The 17,999-nt window shown below is 38.6% G+C and overlaps 2 protein-coding genes across 4 annotated transcripts; one reads left to right on the forward strand and one right to left on the reverse strand.

Annotated features, from left to right (window-relative positions):
* Positions 1 to 430: 430 nt before the first annotated feature.
* On the forward strand, positions 431 to 3,646 carry fezf2 (FEZ family zinc finger 2). Its single transcript, XM_026935677.3, has 5 exons — positions 431 to 970; positions 1,245 to 2,042; positions 2,371 to 2,505; positions 2,666 to 2,798; positions 3,197 to 3,646. The coding sequence occupies exons 1-5, from the start codon at positions 824 to 826 to the stop codon at positions 3,451 to 3,453; spliced, it is 1,470 nt and encodes a 489-aa protein (XP_026791478.2). The 5' UTR covers positions 431 to 823; the 3' UTR covers positions 3,454 to 3,646.
* A 6,031-nt stretch (positions 3,647 to 9,677) lies between these two features.
* c20h3orf14 (chromosome 20 C3orf14 homolog) lies at positions 9,678 to 17,361 on the reverse strand. Of its 3 annotated transcripts, none has more exons than XM_026935232.3 (5): positions 17,040 to 17,361; positions 16,109 to 16,232; positions 14,955 to 15,023; positions 13,643 to 13,850; positions 9,678 to 10,355 (listed from the first exon to the last, which is right to left on the reverse strand). In XM_026935232.3, exons 1-4 carry the CDS (start codon positions 17,090 to 17,092, stop codon positions 13,659 to 13,661), a joined length of 438 nt encoding a protein of 145 aa, XP_026791033.3. In that variant the 5' UTR covers positions 17,093 to 17,361; the 3' UTR covers positions 9,678 to 10,355; positions 13,643 to 13,658. The 3 variants fall into 3 exon arrangements, with proteins under 3 accessions (XP_026791033.3, XP_026791034.3, XP_053098396.1); XM_026935233.3 differs by having other exon boundaries at positions 9,678 to 11,502; XM_053242421.1 differs by having other exon boundaries at positions 9,678 to 13,850.
* Positions 17,362 to 17,999: the final 638 nt, after the last annotated feature.

Genomic DNA, 17,999 nt, shown 5'->3' on the forward strand with positions numbered 1-17,999 from the left:
CATTATACAAATAGCAAGTATCAACGGGCCTGGAAATGCCATTGGAAATGACGAGGATTAAAGAAAACTGAAACAAGTCGGAGGCAAAAAAAAAAAAAAAAAAGAAAAAAGTATGACTTTAAATGAGTTCACACACAACAACTGACAGCTCAGGATCCTTAAAAAAAATCTGCTTGGCGTGGGAAATCGGAAAACATAAATAAAAAAAAAAAAAATAAATAAATAAATTCGTTAGAAATGGATAGAAATCCCAATATCCCAATAATCAAACAATTAAAATCGGCTTAAAAAATAAATTAAGTGAATAGTATGTAGTCTGTACACTCCCAAAAATAAAGGTACCATGCACTAAAGGTATTATCTGGAAATAGAAATATAATATACAATAAAAATATATTATATTTAAGATATATAAATATTTCAGATATATAATTGGACTGATAGATAGATAATAACTGAACTTTAAAGCTGCACTCTAAAAGCTAATTAAAGGTAGAAAACATGCACTTTCACTGGAAAAACAAAAAACAAAAAACGTATAAACACATATTTACACTGGGAGTGTAAAATATTTATGTACATATGCACCTCTTTTTTTAATGTATATAAACTAATATGCATAATAATAAGAAGAGCAAGAAGAAGAATAACGCATACTGTTCTTTTTATGCATATGCAAGTTGCACGTGCATATTATAGATATGAACTGTGTGTGTGTGTGTGTGTGTGTGTGTAAGTGCCACTAGATTTGGGCCCAGACACATAACTAATAATCTGTACTATCTGTCGTGCATAACATAACCACCCCCATGGCCGCGTATAAATGGGCGGTAGCAGAGGGGACAGGAGATGGCGATGGCTTTCCCGTGTCACCCCGAGAGAAAGGAGCTCATCACAGAGTGTGTGTGGAAAATGTGACAGAGCGCAGTTAGCAGTGACTACACCACTTGCTGTCAGAGGGGGGGAAAAGGTAAACTACATCATCACCTTTTTTTGGCTGTGCGTTTTCCACGAGTGAACTTAGCAGCGGAGGGGGAGTTCTGTCTTATTCTTTCCTTAACGAGGTCTGTAATGTCCTGTTAATTTTGTGTGTACTAGTTAATGAGCATTAATCTGCTACCCCTGGATGCTATTGTTCCCGAGATGGTCATTTGAATGTAAATGGGAGGAGGGAGGGGGGTGACACTGTGAAAGCGAGGTGCTTATTAAAACTGATGTAGTGTCCCTGATTCTCTGGCTTCCAGCAGGAGACACCGGAGAAGGACGCTGCTCACACCAAGTTCGGCAGGAAAAAAGAAGCAATGGCGAGCTCCTTGCCCCTGGACACGGTCATGTCCTGCCCGAGACTCGAGCCCAGGAGCGCGGTCGAGTCCTCTCCAAAACCCTTGGCTTTCTCCATCGACAGGATCATGTCCAAGACGACGGAGGAGCGCAGAGGACCGGACAACACTGAAGGGAAGAGGACGACGGGTTTATGCGCGCCCATCCCTTGCATGATTCCCATCCAACCTTTAGCCTACGACCTCCAGGCCAAAGCGCTGGTGAACTACTCCGAATTTTGGAGAGCGAATTTCCGGGGTGCGCTGTGCGCCTCGGCGGCGGCGACGTGCAAATCCAGCTGCGGTGCGTGCACTAAAACGGACTTGCTGCCAGGAAGCAGGGTTATCAAACCTCAAGTAATCCATCAAGCAATGACCATGCCAGGCAACGCATCTTTGTACTATTTCAATTACCTGGATGCTGCGTATCACCAATCCGAGCTGCTCAGCGGACATTTGTTTTCTTCAGTGGTTGCCAGCTCGCAGGCGCAGGCTATGACTGCGCACCAGAAGCTGCTGCTGCTTGAGAGCGCAAAACTGGCTGAGAAAGTGCCCACGCCGCAGTTTCCCCATAAAGAGCGTCTGCCCGGGCAGCTGGACCATCTCATGAAGGAGAACCACGGGCTGGGTTCTGAGAAGAACAGCGCCAAAGTGCACAGCAAGGCGAATGCCTGTCCCGCGGACGGGAAACCCAAGAACTTCACGTGCGAAGTTTGTGGAAAGGTAAATTACTGGGAAAATATTGTAACAAAAATTTTTCTAATGCAATTCTTCATACAAACCAAAAAGATAATTTCCATTACTGTAATCCAGCACTGCATGCATAAAAAAAATACATGCAGGAATTATTTAAACATCAGAAGTGTCAGTGGGCTTTTTTGCAGTATTGTATGTTAGGAAATAAGGATGCACATGAACACAATTTCACAAAAAAGTCCATGCAAATATTTTTCTTTAGCACCATAATCTCTTGGATTGGTGTATCACCTTTCTTTCTGTTTTTTTTTTTAACCCTTTCTGCTTAAATCAGTGCATGTTGTTTTTCTCGTAGGTGTTTAACGCGCATTACAACCTCACGCGCCACATGCCGGTGCACACGGGCGCCAGACCGTTTGTTTGCAAAGTGTGTGGGAAAGGTTTCCGCCAGGCCAGCACACTGTGTCGACATAAAATCATACACACGCAAGTGAGTACCGTCAGATGTGTCATTACACGTCATGTATATCCCCATTATTATTATTATTATTATTATTATTAAACAGCGTGCGTATTTTTGCATTGGCATTGAGTTAATAATATGCTTTCCACATAGCCTTAATTAATGACCCATAACCACCTGTTCACAGGAAAAACCTCATAAATGTAACCAGTGCGGAAAAGCGTTCAACAGGAGCTCGACGTTAAACACGCACGTGCGAATTCACGCCGGCTACAAACCGTTCGTGTGCGAGTTTTGCGGAAAAGGTTTTCACCAAAAAGGTAAGAAGTGACACTCGGGGATACATTTTAAGGTCAGGGAAATGGGATGTGTTAAAGCCAGTCGAGCCAACGGAAATGAGTAAACATGGCCTCTGAGGCAGGAACATGCACACAAGCTTGGATGTAAATATGAACTGTCACTTAATGCTAAAAAAGAATTTGCAGATTTTCCATGGGTCAAGGCGCAAAGCCTCAGTCTCTTTCATAATCCGACAGTTTCAGGCTGTTTGCGAGTTTGATTGTGAGCAAGTTTGACAACTTCTTGACTTCAGCATGCAAAGCAGTGATTAAGAAAAAAAAGAACCCTTTCCTCAGATACAACTTTTTTGACTTTGGATTGTTTTGCGTTTTAATAATTTAAATCTAAATGTAAAATAATGTATTTTTTCTTCCTTCAGGCAATTACAAAAATCACAAACTGACACACAGCGGCGAGAAACAGTTCAAGTGCACGATCTGCAGCAAAGCCTTCCACCAGATCTACAACCTGACCTTCCACATGCACACGCACAACGACAAGAAGCCGTTCACGTGCGGGACGTGCGGGAAAGGCTTTTGTCGGAACTTTGATTTGAAAAAACATGTGCGGAAACTGCACGAAAATAATGCGGCCTGCTTACAGACGGGTGAGGAATCCTCCAGAGTACCAAACTGAGATTCAGTTTAAACGGACTGGAGCTACAGACAAGCTACCTGGTGTACAAAAAACCCGGAGAGGATTGGATGAAAGGATCACTTCACAGCGGAATTGTAAATAAAACAGAATAAAATATTATTTAAAAAAATTATCTGGAAGCATTTTATTCGTCTAACACATAATGTCTTGTTGCACAAATTAATGCATAATATGTTGTTTAATTTAATAGCAGGCCTAATGTTAAAGTAGCATTATATATATATATATATATATATATATATATATATATATATATATATATATATATATATATATATATTATTTACATTTATTTATGCATTATAAAATATTACAATTGTGTGTGCAATCATTAGTAGAATATTCACACAGATACAACACTCCTGAAAATAAATTCGAGACCGCAAATGCTAATATAGGCTCATTTTTATTATTATTATTATTATTATTATTATTTTAATTAAGTATAGCCTGGATTACAAATATATGAGCGTAGTTATAGATAATATTCGAAATCTTTAAATTCATTTTAATACTAAATTTGTTTTAATGCGTCATGAGACGTCTTGATTTACTTGGTTTCTATGTTGACCTCTATTATACATAACATATTTATATATGCATGCACTCTGAGGAAATTAGAGGAATAGAAGAGTCGCCATCACGTAGCTTCACCATTCAGTGACGTTTCAAGCTCCGTGTCTCTCTTATATTCCTCTAATTTCCTGCATTCTGCTCTAATAACGACACTTTTCACATTCTACCAAACAACACATGCACACAATGCATGCAAACAACATACACCTTCATGATGCAATGTCGGAGCCAGTGAAGCGTACACACTCGGACGTCCGACCGGCACGCGCACTCGACTTTCGTTTAATGGCTCACATTATCAGATAAAACATGGACTCTTCAAAGTCTCATTATCTTAATCAAGTAAAGAGGCTCGGGGGGAAGCTTCTGCGCATCCAGTCGCGCTCATAAAGTGATTCTAGTCGATAATAAAAGTCCACATTTAATCACTTTAATAAGGCGGTATGTATTCCGCGCGCGGCTCCTGGAACAATATTATCCTAAACGCGCTCGCGGAAACGGTGATGAGACAGAGAGCAGCGCGTGATCACCAATCTCCGCGTCCCAATTACCGGGTAAAGTCAAGGGGACTGGAGAGAAAGACTAAATACTAGCGAGTGAATGGCCTGGACAGGAGAATCCACATGCACGCACTATATAACGCGAAACACTTTCTCTTAAAGCTGTAACATGACAAATTATTACTCCAACTTTACTCTAAATGCTTCAAGGCTCAAAGTTCAGAGCAATGAGTCGCCATTTTACAAAACACCAGGAGACTTTCCCAAGTTACTCATTCTGTTTTTTTTCTCTTTTTCTTGTGGATAATACAAATGTGTCCCTACAGCCACATCTTTCAATCTTCCTGTTTTATATATATATATATATGAAAAAGAGGATTTAATAGCTTTATATATGAAAAAGAGGATTTAATAGCTTTATCACTTTAGTGCTGCTGATCTGATTAATGATTCGTGCTTTGAGACGTCGCTGATGCCATCTTGGGAAAGAATCAAAATTTGTCATTTCTTTCACTATGACACCATGACAGTTAATAACTCCAGTGACTTACCACATTAAAGATCAGGAACACTGGTTATTCGTGCAAAAATTTCATTAGTCACAATTTCCACACAAAATATGAAAACGCAATTCAATTCAATTTGGACATTTTGCTGGCCAGAAAGTCGCCATATTTTTTAAATTTTTTTTTGAAAAAAAAAAAAAAAAAAAAGCTTTCATTTGTGCCACTTGGAAAACATAAGAAGAGTTTCTCTTTGGAAATAAGCTAGTTAATCAGTTTCTACTTTTAAATTAGCTTGTTGAAAATATAGACTATATTTAGTAGCCTGCTTACACCATAACCTGAAATGATAAAGTGATGACGTTTATAGCAAACCACTAAAAGTTGCCACCAAATTATTATTATTATTATTATTATTATTATTATTATTATTATTATTATTATTATTTTCAGGGTGTATTTAAAATACACACCTCCTTATTCAAGTATTAGATTATACACCCCAAGTAAGCACAAATATAATAATTAAGCAGTAAAATAATAATAATAAAAAATGACCTTGAGTATCATTTTGGGAATTGTGGTGCTGAGTGTGTGTGTGTGTGTGTGTGTGGTATTCCCTGGATAAGGTTAATGAATTAATCAATGAATCAAATAATTGTTAGACATTTATTTTAGAATGAGGAATATTTCACCAACTGAAGAAATAATACAGACCTGAAACGTACGTCATCATGAAATTACACCTTATAACCACATGACATCATTTTTATTAAATTAATTCAAATGTAAACAATAAATATTAGAAAATACTATACCTATACTACTTAATACTAATACTATACTAGCTACTATACCTATTTTATAATAATCTTTAAAGTCATCTATATGTCCACATTCCACATCATCCACATTCCAGTACAAACACATCTGGACTGAGACACGAGTCATGACACACAGCTGGGCCTGATCACAGCCTCCCATCAGCAATCCACTGGATCTCTACTGCTATCTTATTATTTACACACTGTGTTCAACTTACTTCGCCATCAACCAAATGACACACACACACACACACACACACACACACACACAGATTGCGTATTAGATCATTTCAAATCAACAAAAGCAGTTGGTGGGAAGGGTGTCACCAAAAAGCCATGTTTATGCGAAGCGGGAAAAAAAAGAAGAAGAAGCTGCAGCACTTTACACAAAGCTGCCCATCTCTGAGAAGAGGACAGAGAGAGAGAGAGAGAGAGAGAGAGAGAGAGGAGTAAACAACCTAGAGGCGGCCTCGTTGCCCTTTTCTCCGCACTTTACCTCTCAAACATCTGAGCAACCAGCTTTGCTCCTAGAAACATGTTAATTGCCGGCGGAGCTCATTACGGCGGAGGCCGCGCACAGGCGCGAGCGCGGATTTTCTGCAGGGGAACAAGAGCGCATTAATGAAGCGTCAACAACGGAGAGGCCGAGATCTGCCCAAAACCCAGGCACTGGAGCCGCCACAAAAGCCTGGTCGACGCAGGAAGAAAAGGAGACCCGGACTTTTTTTTTTGTTTTGTTTGGCCAACTCAATCGATTGTAAATGGGAGATTAACGGGGGTAGTGTCGGCGCGTTTCTGCTAAGAGGCGACGAAGAAAAGGTCCCAATTAAGTCCACCAAATGTTAACTACGTCCCTTTTCTCTTCCTCTCTCCCGCTGCCCGCGCATTTAGACCAAATGAAATTCTAATTAAACCGCATTAAAGCGTCCTCCTCAGTCCAGGCTTTTTTTTTTTTTTTTGGAGCGTTGTTCTCTGCCTGCTTGTTGCGCGAGCCTGCTCGTGAAGAGCCACGCCGCTGCTTGGCAACAAAGCGCTCGCGAGCCAGCGTCGGGGGAAAGTTAATGAGCGTCATCAAACGCGCGCTCTCCGGTTCCGGTACTGCAGAACCCAGAGCAAAAACACGGAAACACTGAAAGCCAAAAAAAAAAAAAAAAAAAAAAATTATATTATATTATGATAAGATACAGGATATATGTCACAGTGCTGCTGAGGCTGAAGTTGGAATAAACACTGCACAGGCAAGCAAAAAAAAAAAATTAGAGCAAAAACAAAACAAACAAACAAAAAACATGCATATATGCCTAAACATATTAACTATTTAACAAAGGCAGGTCAGAAAATGTGACAATAATTACGGGGCAAACTAAAAAAAAACATAAACCTTTCTTATTATAAAGGCTTATAGCACTGTTCAGGGTTCCTCTGTCATAAACACTGCCACTGTCAAGTTGACACAACACCATAGATGATGATGATGATGATGACGATTATTATTATTATTATTATTATTATTACATAAGGTTGTTATAACAACTGAATTCTGACTACTACTATTATGGTTCATGATGTGGCATGTTAAACCTCAGAACCAAGCCCACTATAATTTGGAATAAGGAAAAAAAATTGCGTTGTCATTGTATCATTATATAGTCACTACCAGGAAGCAGAGTTGTCAAAAAAACCTCTACACATAGTAAAATTAAATTCACTTTCACTCTCTCACTCACTCCCTTTCAGTTAAAATTCTGGGGAAATAAAAACATCAGTGTCAGTTGCATTGCTTCTGTTGCTTGTGACAGACCACACAGATGAAAACAGATAACACTTTTCTAAATATTTCTAGGTTTATGTCATGTAGTGCTCTGAGCACTGCCCTTTATGATCTCAATTTACAATATGGTCTCAAAGTTGCAAACTTTAAAATGTGCACAATTCAATTCTTAAAACAGGTTAGAAATGTTAGGGTGAAGGAATTAAGAACCTGTTCTTTTGATTTCATTTGTGGGAAATTGCTCCAATCACATCGCCCTTGCTTATTTGTTGAAAAAAAAAAAAAAAAAAAAAAAAAAAAAAAAAAAAAAAAAACATAACCCGTAATACACCAAGACTCAATCAGTTTTATTATTTACACAATATCTGTGTAAATATATAATATATACACTCACCGTCCACTTCCTCATTTATGCAGTTATCCAATCAGCCAGTCATGTGGCAGCAGCACAATGCATAAAATCATGCAGATACAGGTCAAGAGCTTCAGTTAATGTTCACATCAGACATTAAATCAAAAAAATTGTGATCTCTCTGACTTTGATCGTGGATGTTGGTACCAAAACGGCTGGATTGATGTTCATCAGAATGGGGAAAAGTGTGATCTCTGTGACTTTAACCATGGCATAGTTGTTGGTGCCACATGTGCTGGTTTGAGTATTTCATAATCTGCTGCTCTCCTGCGAATTTCACACACAACAGTCTCTAGAGTTTACACAGAATGGTGCAAAAAAACAAAACAACATCCTGTGTGCAGAGGGTCTGCAGGCTGAAAACCCTTGTTGATGAGGTAGAGAATGACCAGACTGGTTTGAGCTGACAAGAAGTCTATATTAACTCAAATAAACACTCTTTACAGCCGTGCTGAGAAGAAAAGCATTGAGTGAAACAGAAATCTGAAGCTATCATGGGCAAAGACTCACCGAAACTGGACAGCTGAAGACTGGAAAAAGACCAGGTGATATTTCTTTCTAATCTTCACCTGTCCAATTTGGGTGAGCCTGTGCCCATGATAGCCTCACATTCCTGTTCTTGGCTGACAGGAGTGGAACCCAGTGTAGCCTTGTTGTAACCCATCCACCTCAAGGTTCGATGTTTATTTGATGATTATTTGAGTTTCTATTTCCTTCCTGACAGCTCTAAACAATCTGGCCATGTTCCTCTGACCTCTCTTATCAACAAGGCATTTTCACCCACAGAACTATAGCTCACTCAATGTTTTTTGTTTTTCGCACCACTCTGTGTAAACTCTAGAGACGTTTCTGTGTGAAAATCCCAGATCAGCAGTTTCTGAAATACTCAATCCAGCCGTTTCGGTACCAACATCCACGATCAAAGTCACAGAGATCACAATTTTTTTGATTTAATGTCTGATGTGAACATTAACTGAAGCTCTTGACCTGTATCTGCATGACTTTATGTATTTTGCTGCTGCCACATGACTGGCTGATTGGATAACTGCATGAATGTGCAGGTGTACAGGTGTTCCTAATAAAGTGGACTGTGTTTCAAGCATCTTCATTGAGAAACTGATCTGGAGTCACTGCATGATTCCAGGACCAGATTTGGACACTCTCTGGATGCAAGGGTAATTTGCAGATATTGCTAATTTGGTTGGGTGCAAGCCAGTTTTCTCCAGTTTCTGCCCAGTTGCTATTTTTTTCATCCATTATTGCATTTGCATTACCACGTCTCGAGGCCTCTGTGTACAAACGTAATATGTAATGCGAAACAAACCCTTAAAGATAGTGTACCATTTCTCCATTTTAACATAAATATGCTACTTTACATAACTACTAACTTAGTAGTCATGGATCATCATATTTATACAGTCAAGAAAGTGCTTAAGAATTATTAATAATTAAATAATAAATAAATAACATTAAATAACATAACATTAAATAAATTAAATAACATAATAATTAAATGTCAACCAGTTGCGTCTGCTACTAACATACTAAAGTCAAATTTCTTAGTGAAATATAATCGTATGTTATCACAAAAAAGGCCACTCGAACGCACAGGGAATGTTAAAGGGAATGAGAGTAGTTTATTTGACTGGATACCCCAGAAGGATGCCTAACTACACCTCTTACTAATGTATCCATTTTGACCCTAATTAAGTTTTTTTTTTTACAATTAGCTGTTAATACATTTACATCCTGTGCTGATGTTCCACCTAAAAAAAAAAAAAAAAAAAAAAAAAAAAAAAAAAAAAAACACAACCCAAAAATAAGCATACTTAACCACTGTCACGAAAATAGAAAGATTTCACATCTAAAAAAATTTCAAATGCATGGATAAAAGGAACATTGTGCAGATCACAAAGCAAACCTGATAATATAATTATAAACAAATGAGATCCTACAATATATACATGAACAGGTGTCTCCATAAAACATCACACATCAGTTGTTTATGCTCTTCCAGGCCCTCAGTGGGTGCAAAGGCGGCTTCTGCTTTTGAGCTGAAGCCATCCTACACACCCACAAGGCCTCGAATCGTCAAGGGCACGCTCTGAGAAGGTGCTTTATGGCTTAGAGGTCTCCAGGCAGCAGCATGGGAGCAGAACGTGGGCTCTCTGCCCCGCTGGAATAACATCAATGTCAGTCTCTGGCATGACCTCCGTTCAGAAGCAGTCTTTGGCCCTCGAGGCTAGGCAGCTGAAGGGGAACTTCTGTCCTCTCGCCCAACACGTTACACACAGTCTGTTGAAAAAAAAAAAAAAAGACGAAGGCCTGACCTCAAAACAATCTGCTCCTCATTCACTAGAGCTCTCCCAAGTCTCCCCTCCACCTCCTCCTCCCAAATCCCCCATTAGACAACTATCAATGCAGACAGCCTAGCAATTTAAAATAAATGGGAACATAACTAGGGCTGCTTATCCGCCAAGGAGAAAACATCTGTGCAAGGATTCAGTCAACAGAAGTCTATTAAAATGTCCTTTCTGGATACTATTGAAAACTGATCTGGAAACAGTCTCATTGTTTGGCAGGAACACTAATGCCGAGATGTCCGGTGTTAATCCTCTGACCCAGGATTCCCCCTTCACTTCCACTCCCTTGTGTCACAAAAGATGGAGGTTAATTAACTCGGACCTGCAGATCTACCCTAAAGCTGATCTTCAGTTTAACACACGGGCTAAGATCAGGGAAGTACAATGTGGGATTATAAGTACAATGTGCTGTTGACTGACTAAATAACAGGTGGCGTAGGACAGTCACAAGTGTTTGCAGTCTCAATCAACATAACGTTTAAAAGCAGGCTATGTGTGGATAAAAAAAAATTATTGCCTCATAAATGTAGTTAAAGTGGATTTGAGTTTTTCTGTGAAGAAATGCATGATGAACAGCAACATCTAAACAAGAAATCAACACAACTGATGACAATACAAGGCTCCGTTGTTGCACCCCGTAATGAAATAACGACATCAAGTACAGAGAGTTTGCTGAAGCCCAGGTGTGTGTTTGTCCCCCAGTCACTCTATACTGTTCCTCTCCTTCACGGTGGTGTCCATGGCCAACCTAGCTTGAGGGCTTTCTTCATGAGTATACACAATGCATAACTAGTCATTTGGAAAGGCTCCAGATCGTGCTCTTCAAAACCCTTTTAGATAATTCACCATCTTGATAACTACCCCCACCTTGGCACCCCAGTCTCTTGTTCCCTACCCACTCATCAGGGCGACTGGTGCCCTGACCTCCGGGGCAAATGCGAGTCCCAGCTGAGGAACATGGGCAGCTGCCAACCAGCGCCACTTCAACCCCGGCCATCCGGATGATCGCATTTGTCAAGCCGCCACTCCGCGTCACCCAGCGCAGGTTTGATCATCGCAATTAGGGCTCGATCCGGGGACTGCCATGTCGGTCAGTACACAGAAAGAGAGAAAGAGAGAGAGAGAGAGGGAATGATGTGGCAAGAGCAATACGGAATGATAGAAATGAAAAAAGAAGGCAACAGATAGAAAGTGCAATATATTGAATTCACTGCAAGAAAATCACCACAGTCTGTCTGAGCATAAATTACTTCAGCATTCTCTTCTTTACTGCACACATCATCAAAATGCTTGCTGTGATCATTTCAGTCCATATACATAAAGATTCAACAAACAAAGCACCCGAACACGCCTAATCTCATGGCATATACTGGGCAGCTCATTGCTGTTGAGTTATTGTGAACATATGGCAAGTGGCTGACCTCAAATCAGCCTTCAAAGAGACAAAAGAAGAGCAATTACTGCGAACAGGGAAAGCACTCATCGAGGATTTGAACCATAAAGGGGTCATGACCTCATCGTTACCAAGAGCTAAGGTAAGAAAAAGACATCACATTCCAAAACAGACGTGCATATACAGGCTTGTTTTAGATAAGTACAATTTCCGAGTGATGACCGCACGTGCACATCCGTAGCGGTTTGAGCAACACGTAAGAACGGTGAAAGGAAGTGGTGAACTTTGGCCTGAGTTATGACTGGCTAAAGATTTGTGACTTTGAGTATGAGGTTCTGATGTGTATCATAAAATGTGGCAAGTGGTGAACACACTGTATTAGAAAGTTCCATAATAAAAACATAACTTCCATAACGTTAAACACCAAGTAGCAATGTACTGAATGCAAACAATGTCTAAGCATGACTTATGACTTTTTGCAGTCAAGGACGCCTTTAATTGTAAAATAAATTTCATGGACCCCCTCAGCACAGATTTACTTTAGGAACACAATCCAATTATTCAAATAATAGGCTCATTAATAAGACATGTACAGCAATTTCCTGGTTATTTACTGGAAACCTAGAGCTTTTTTTAATTCCTGAATCTTCCAACAACAGAAAACAATAGGCCAAAATTGACATTTATAGACTTGTTTTTAAGTTTGGATTAAACCCATTCAATTGAAGCAACCATTCAAATTGTCTAATAACTACAGGATCAATACTCAATAATTATAATAACATTTATAATATCTTTGAATTTTTGGCAGTATGTGATTTCCACCACTGTAACAAAAAAAGACCGCTGGGGTGCCTGGACCCCCAGAGTCTCTGCTTTAAGAAACTGAAATTGCTTTTCACTATCACATAAAATATATTACATATTCACAATATAAAAAATACCTAAAAATAAACTTATCAATATGAACATTATATACCCTTATTACTGGATCTGAAATAGCATACTAGTCTAAATCATTTTCAGCTTCATTATCCCAAAGTAACACACATAAATACATATAATCACACATTTCTTACATGGGTAAGTCAATATACTCATTAAACATATGAAATATGACCTGCTGATTATAGATTCTGTATGATTTTTAACTACGAGATCATTTCATTCAGCAAACAGGGAAGTGATGCATACATGTATGAAAGCCGTGTGTTGGGTTAAGGGTTTGTGTCATTGATAGCCTGTACTGCCACCTTGTGGAAAGACTCCTACAGTGCAAGATTAAACACTGACCTGCCACCTGTCAGACCTCACAGACACAGTTATTTGCCATTTACCATATAGGCCACTTTGTAGGACAAATAAAGTCCATCTGTTTCGTACTAGCAGATTCCCAAGTATTTAACTCGAAATGTGTTCAGAACAGAGGATCAAGGAAGCATATGGACATGTGTTATGTCATGCTAGAAGGAAATGCTGCTTTCACTTCTCAATACTTATGAGCACTTTAATATTTGTTTCTGAACTGAGCGAGTCAGATGAAGAAATCTCACGCGAACAGGTTGAGCACATCATTAACGCTCACTGTATGCACTATAGGAGTGTGTGTGGAGCGAAACTGAAAATTACCAGCAGATCCACGCTTTCTCAGTAGAGATTTCACAGAAGTGCTACTGGTGCTGCCAAAACAGCACTTGTTAAAAAAAATAATAATAATGCAAATCTAGAAACCTTGGTACCAGACTTGTATGCAGTGTAGTATGTCATAATTTCAGATACTAGGATGAAATTACCTTATAAGAAAGAGATCCTTGGTTTAACCCTACCTTCTCCTAAGTCACATCAGTCAGCAGATCTGGGTTTGGGTCGTGGAGGTCTGCCCTTACTCCGTGCAGGTGAAGAGTCATTTTCACCACCTTTCTGTTCCTGGAGTCTTTGTGAGATCATCTCTTCACTCATCGGGGCTTGACTCTTCCCTAGCAAGTAGCTTTCCCATTCTGGAAGCTTCTGCTCCACTGAGGCCCAATAACGAGTCTAAAACATTGAGCATGCAAAAAAAGACATAATAAACTGTTTAAAGGTATACTCCAGCATTTTTCAGATTATTTCTATTTACTATACTTGTAATGTTTGTGTGATAAAAACAGACAAGAACATAGTCACGTTTCTGTGTACTGATTAACAAACAGAAAACCTGTTTTCTCTTATAGTGGAAGTCTAAGGGCAGTTGTTGGGGCAGCTGAAGAATGTTTTTAGAAATTCTTTAATTAAATGTATTCATAAATTAAGTTCAAAATCTGTAGGATTAGACCTTTCGCATATGGAACAATATTTTCAGGATAAAGAATTTTTAATGTGATACCAACTACTACCTACTACTATAAGTGCATAGACAGCTGGGAGCACGAAATGAATGATCAGGGTAAAGGCTGAAGTGGAAGGTATTTTGATAATAAGTTAAATTCTCCATTAGCCGAGGCATTTGTTTACGGCTTACAGCTATGTGCAGACAAACAAGTTCATCAAAATTGAGTGATTACTTTTATTTGTATTAATTTATGGGTTTAAAATAAAACGACTGGTTTTCACAAAATGTTCTTGATGGTACTCTTGGTCCCTGACCTAGTGAACTGGCATAAGAATGAGACTCCAAAGCGATTCTGTAAGTTGCTCTGGATAAGAGCATCTGCTGAATGCTGCAAACATAAAAATAAGCAATTTCACCTTGACAGTATATTCCATACACGAAAGTGCAGTAATCCATGCAAATTTTATGATCTGAAGTCAAGCAGGTCAAGAGTTACATTAGTTAGTTTTCTATTGCATAAATTTACACACAGTCAGCAGCACGAATAGGTTATGAACGTTTTTACAAATTTACAGGATTTTCATGAATACCAAGTTTCTTGTGTAAATGCTCTTGTGAATGATTTACGAATAAATCTGTTCGTATCCAGCTTGATAAATGTGGCCCAAAATTTCTGCACACTGTTTCTACAAAACCTTCCAGGAAAGTGTAAGTAACTAAGTGTACTTTATATTTGGTAAGACTTTCCCTCGTTTCTGTCTCCCTGAGTCGATTCACAACTGGGTGGTTTGTAAGCTATGAATTCATCATTTTTCAGAAAGCCTGAATACCTGAAGGTTGAGAACATCTGGATGCAGAAGCGGTCGTGTCCGAAGACGTTCTTCTACTTTCTGGAAATCCTGTAACAAGATGGAAAACTTGAATTAAGAATAAAGAAAACTATTTAGTAGTACAGCCTTAAACACTGCATGCTGAAAGGTTACACAACCTGTAAAGTAAAAAAATGTACATGGGTGAGTGGCGCAATGGGAAAGCATTCGCTCTATTACTCAGATTGCTGTGGCATCGTCAGGAGCCAATGAAGCAAAATTGGCCATGGTCTCTGGGTGGGAGGGAAGGCATACTCTCTCAGGGGGGAAAGCATACTCTCTCATACCTGTCAAGCAAAGCAACATCTCTTATGTATGCAGAAGAGGGCAGACAGCGCTTTCCTCTGAGTGTGTTACACTGCCCTGTGATGCAGCAAGAGCAGCAGTTCAAAATGATGTGGTTGGCTGGCTTCACATGACTCACAGGAAGCATGTGTTTTCCTTTACTCTGCCTGGTTGCTAGTGGTCATATGATTGGAGATAGGAAAGCTGGCTGGTGGCTGGGAATTGGCAGGTGACCAAATTGAAAATGGGTGTCAAAAAGGTACAACCTATCACTCAGACTAGACTTCTTTTGCTATGCACTAGAGCGACTAGTGTAGATAACAAAGAACAAAAGTCTAGAGCTCATGGTTTAGCATTATGGAATCCACTGACCAAAATCACTGCACACTCACTCACATGAATCTGTTGAGCATATATTTTATCTGGGCAAACAGACAAAAGTTTGCAGATGCCAAACCTGTCTTTATTCGTTCCTTACATTTGAGTAATTGTATAATTTAGCAATTTTTTGATCTTTTTTTTTTTTCCATAAAAAAAGAAAGAAAGAAAGTTAGAACATAGGAAATAACATCAATGTGGAAAATGAAATGACTAGTTGCTTTAGCACCAATAATAACACCATTTTCTGTGCTCCAACACACCTGATTCAGCTCAGCAGCTAAATGAGTCCTTCATGAGTTGACTCAGGTGTTAGAACAAAGAAAACAGCAATTTACGCACCAAACATTTAATAAAAATCCTCAGCCAATTTAGTTATAATTAAAATGACCTAAAATGTGTTTATATATTTTTTTGTAGTACAGGATTTCTATGAAAAGGCTTTAAAGTACCTCCAGGATTTCTGCATTCCTTTCACGTGCAGCTTGGGACATAGTGGCTCGATGCTTTTTCTTGGCTTTCTGCTGCTCATAGCAAATCTCCATCTGTTGCAGTAAAACAGCTCTCTTCCCCAAACTGCAGGGCAGGAACACGGTGAGACAGTCAGGACATGACTCACATCGACTCCACTTTGGCCAACAAGTATTGGCAAGTGGCTCACTGCAACTGGAACTTACTTTTCCTATTACAAGCAACTAGTCCATTTTAAATATGTATTTAAAATGCTTACAAACAAATTATTTTGGGAAGATTTTTTTTCTTAGAAAAACAGTTGAGCTCCATCAAACCAATGTTGGAATGTTATCCGTACACGGTCTCACACTTCTCAAAAAGTATTCGAATTTGAACAAAACTTCTCATGAAATGCAACTGGTTATCTCTAATAAAGCCAAATTGACAAAGATAGTATAATGATTTGGCATGATGATTTGATATAGATAGTATACAGTCAACTCCATAATTATTGGTACTCTTTAGAATAAGATAGCTCCTTGGTCTTGGTGTTTATTTGAGTTCTCTAACAGACTCTGGGGCCTCAGGTGTGTTTACATTGAGGTCACGTGACACAGGTCAACTCCATTCAACTGATTATGTCTCTTTTGTTGGCACCAGAGCTCATTTATGGGGTGAATACTTATGCAATTGCAACCTTTACGTTTTTAATATGTATATATATATATATATATATATATATATATATACACACACATTCCAGATTAAGTTTCAGGTTGTAACAATACAAAATGTGGAAATGTTCAAGGGGGTGAATACTTATGCACTACTACTATGCTGTAGAAATATGTAGAAATATTTAACTTTGTTTTTTTTTTAAAAAAAACAAACCCCACTGTGTATATATTTCTCTCTGTGCCCAAGACTTACATTTCTTCGTGTTTCTTGCTGAGTTGAAGCTCGTCATGAGAGCTAGACGCCATTTTAATTTCTTTAACTAAAAAAAGAGAAACTTTATGACTTCTGCTGTTTACTCTCTGCTCATAGCTTTAAGCTAACGTGTTCGCTAACGTCTTCGCTCGCTCTCTTTGCTTTCCGTTTCAGTCGAATGTTATGTATGAAATAAGACAAAGAATAAAAATAATGCTGTTTTAAACATTTAACACTGAACATTTAAAGAAAATAAAAATAGTTAGGCTTAAAGAACTGTACATGTAAACCGCTCGTGAATTCTTCCGGATAGCATTGCCTGTGACCATGGAAACACAGTTCCAGCATTTTCATTGGCTGTAATGGATCAGCTGATCAAACAGCAGGCGCTCTGTGAACGTCCGCCATCTGCTGTTCATAAAAGAGAATTACAACATTCTGTTTATTGTAAGAAAACATTTTTTAGGCTTTGCTGCATAAAAAGATCCGTAATTCTCTTGATTGTACTCAGTGCAAAATGATTATTCAGGTTACCTAAAATATCCTGAATTATCACAATAGCATAACTATAAGTACTCTATTTTCTAACAGCATTATTCCCTAACAGAGATTTATTAAACAGCTACCACCAGCAGATGGCGAGAAAAGCTTAAAAAAAAGGAGAGAAAACTGACCTCTGAATTTATTTCAGTACACGAAATGAAAGAATAGTGTACTCGAGCTCTACAGTCCTCAAAGTGGGCTCCAGGGGTCCATTTATATTTTATTTAATTTTTTAAAATTATTTTTTATTATAGTAGTATTTTCAATACAATACAATGCAACATTGGTTTAGGTATGGATCAAATCAAATTTTGTTTGTAAATTATTTAAAAGAATAATAGATATACTTTAATAAGAGATGGTATTTGAGGTTAAGCAGGATGTTAAAACATGTATAATGTTGAACATTAAACTATT

The sequence above is a fragment of the Pangasianodon hypophthalmus genome, chromosome 20 (assembly GCF_027358585.1).
Source record: "Pangasianodon hypophthalmus isolate fPanHyp1 chromosome 20, fPanHyp1.pri, whole genome shotgun sequence".
NCBI lineage: Eukaryota > Metazoa > Chordata > Actinopteri > Siluriformes > Pangasiidae > Pangasianodon > Pangasianodon hypophthalmus.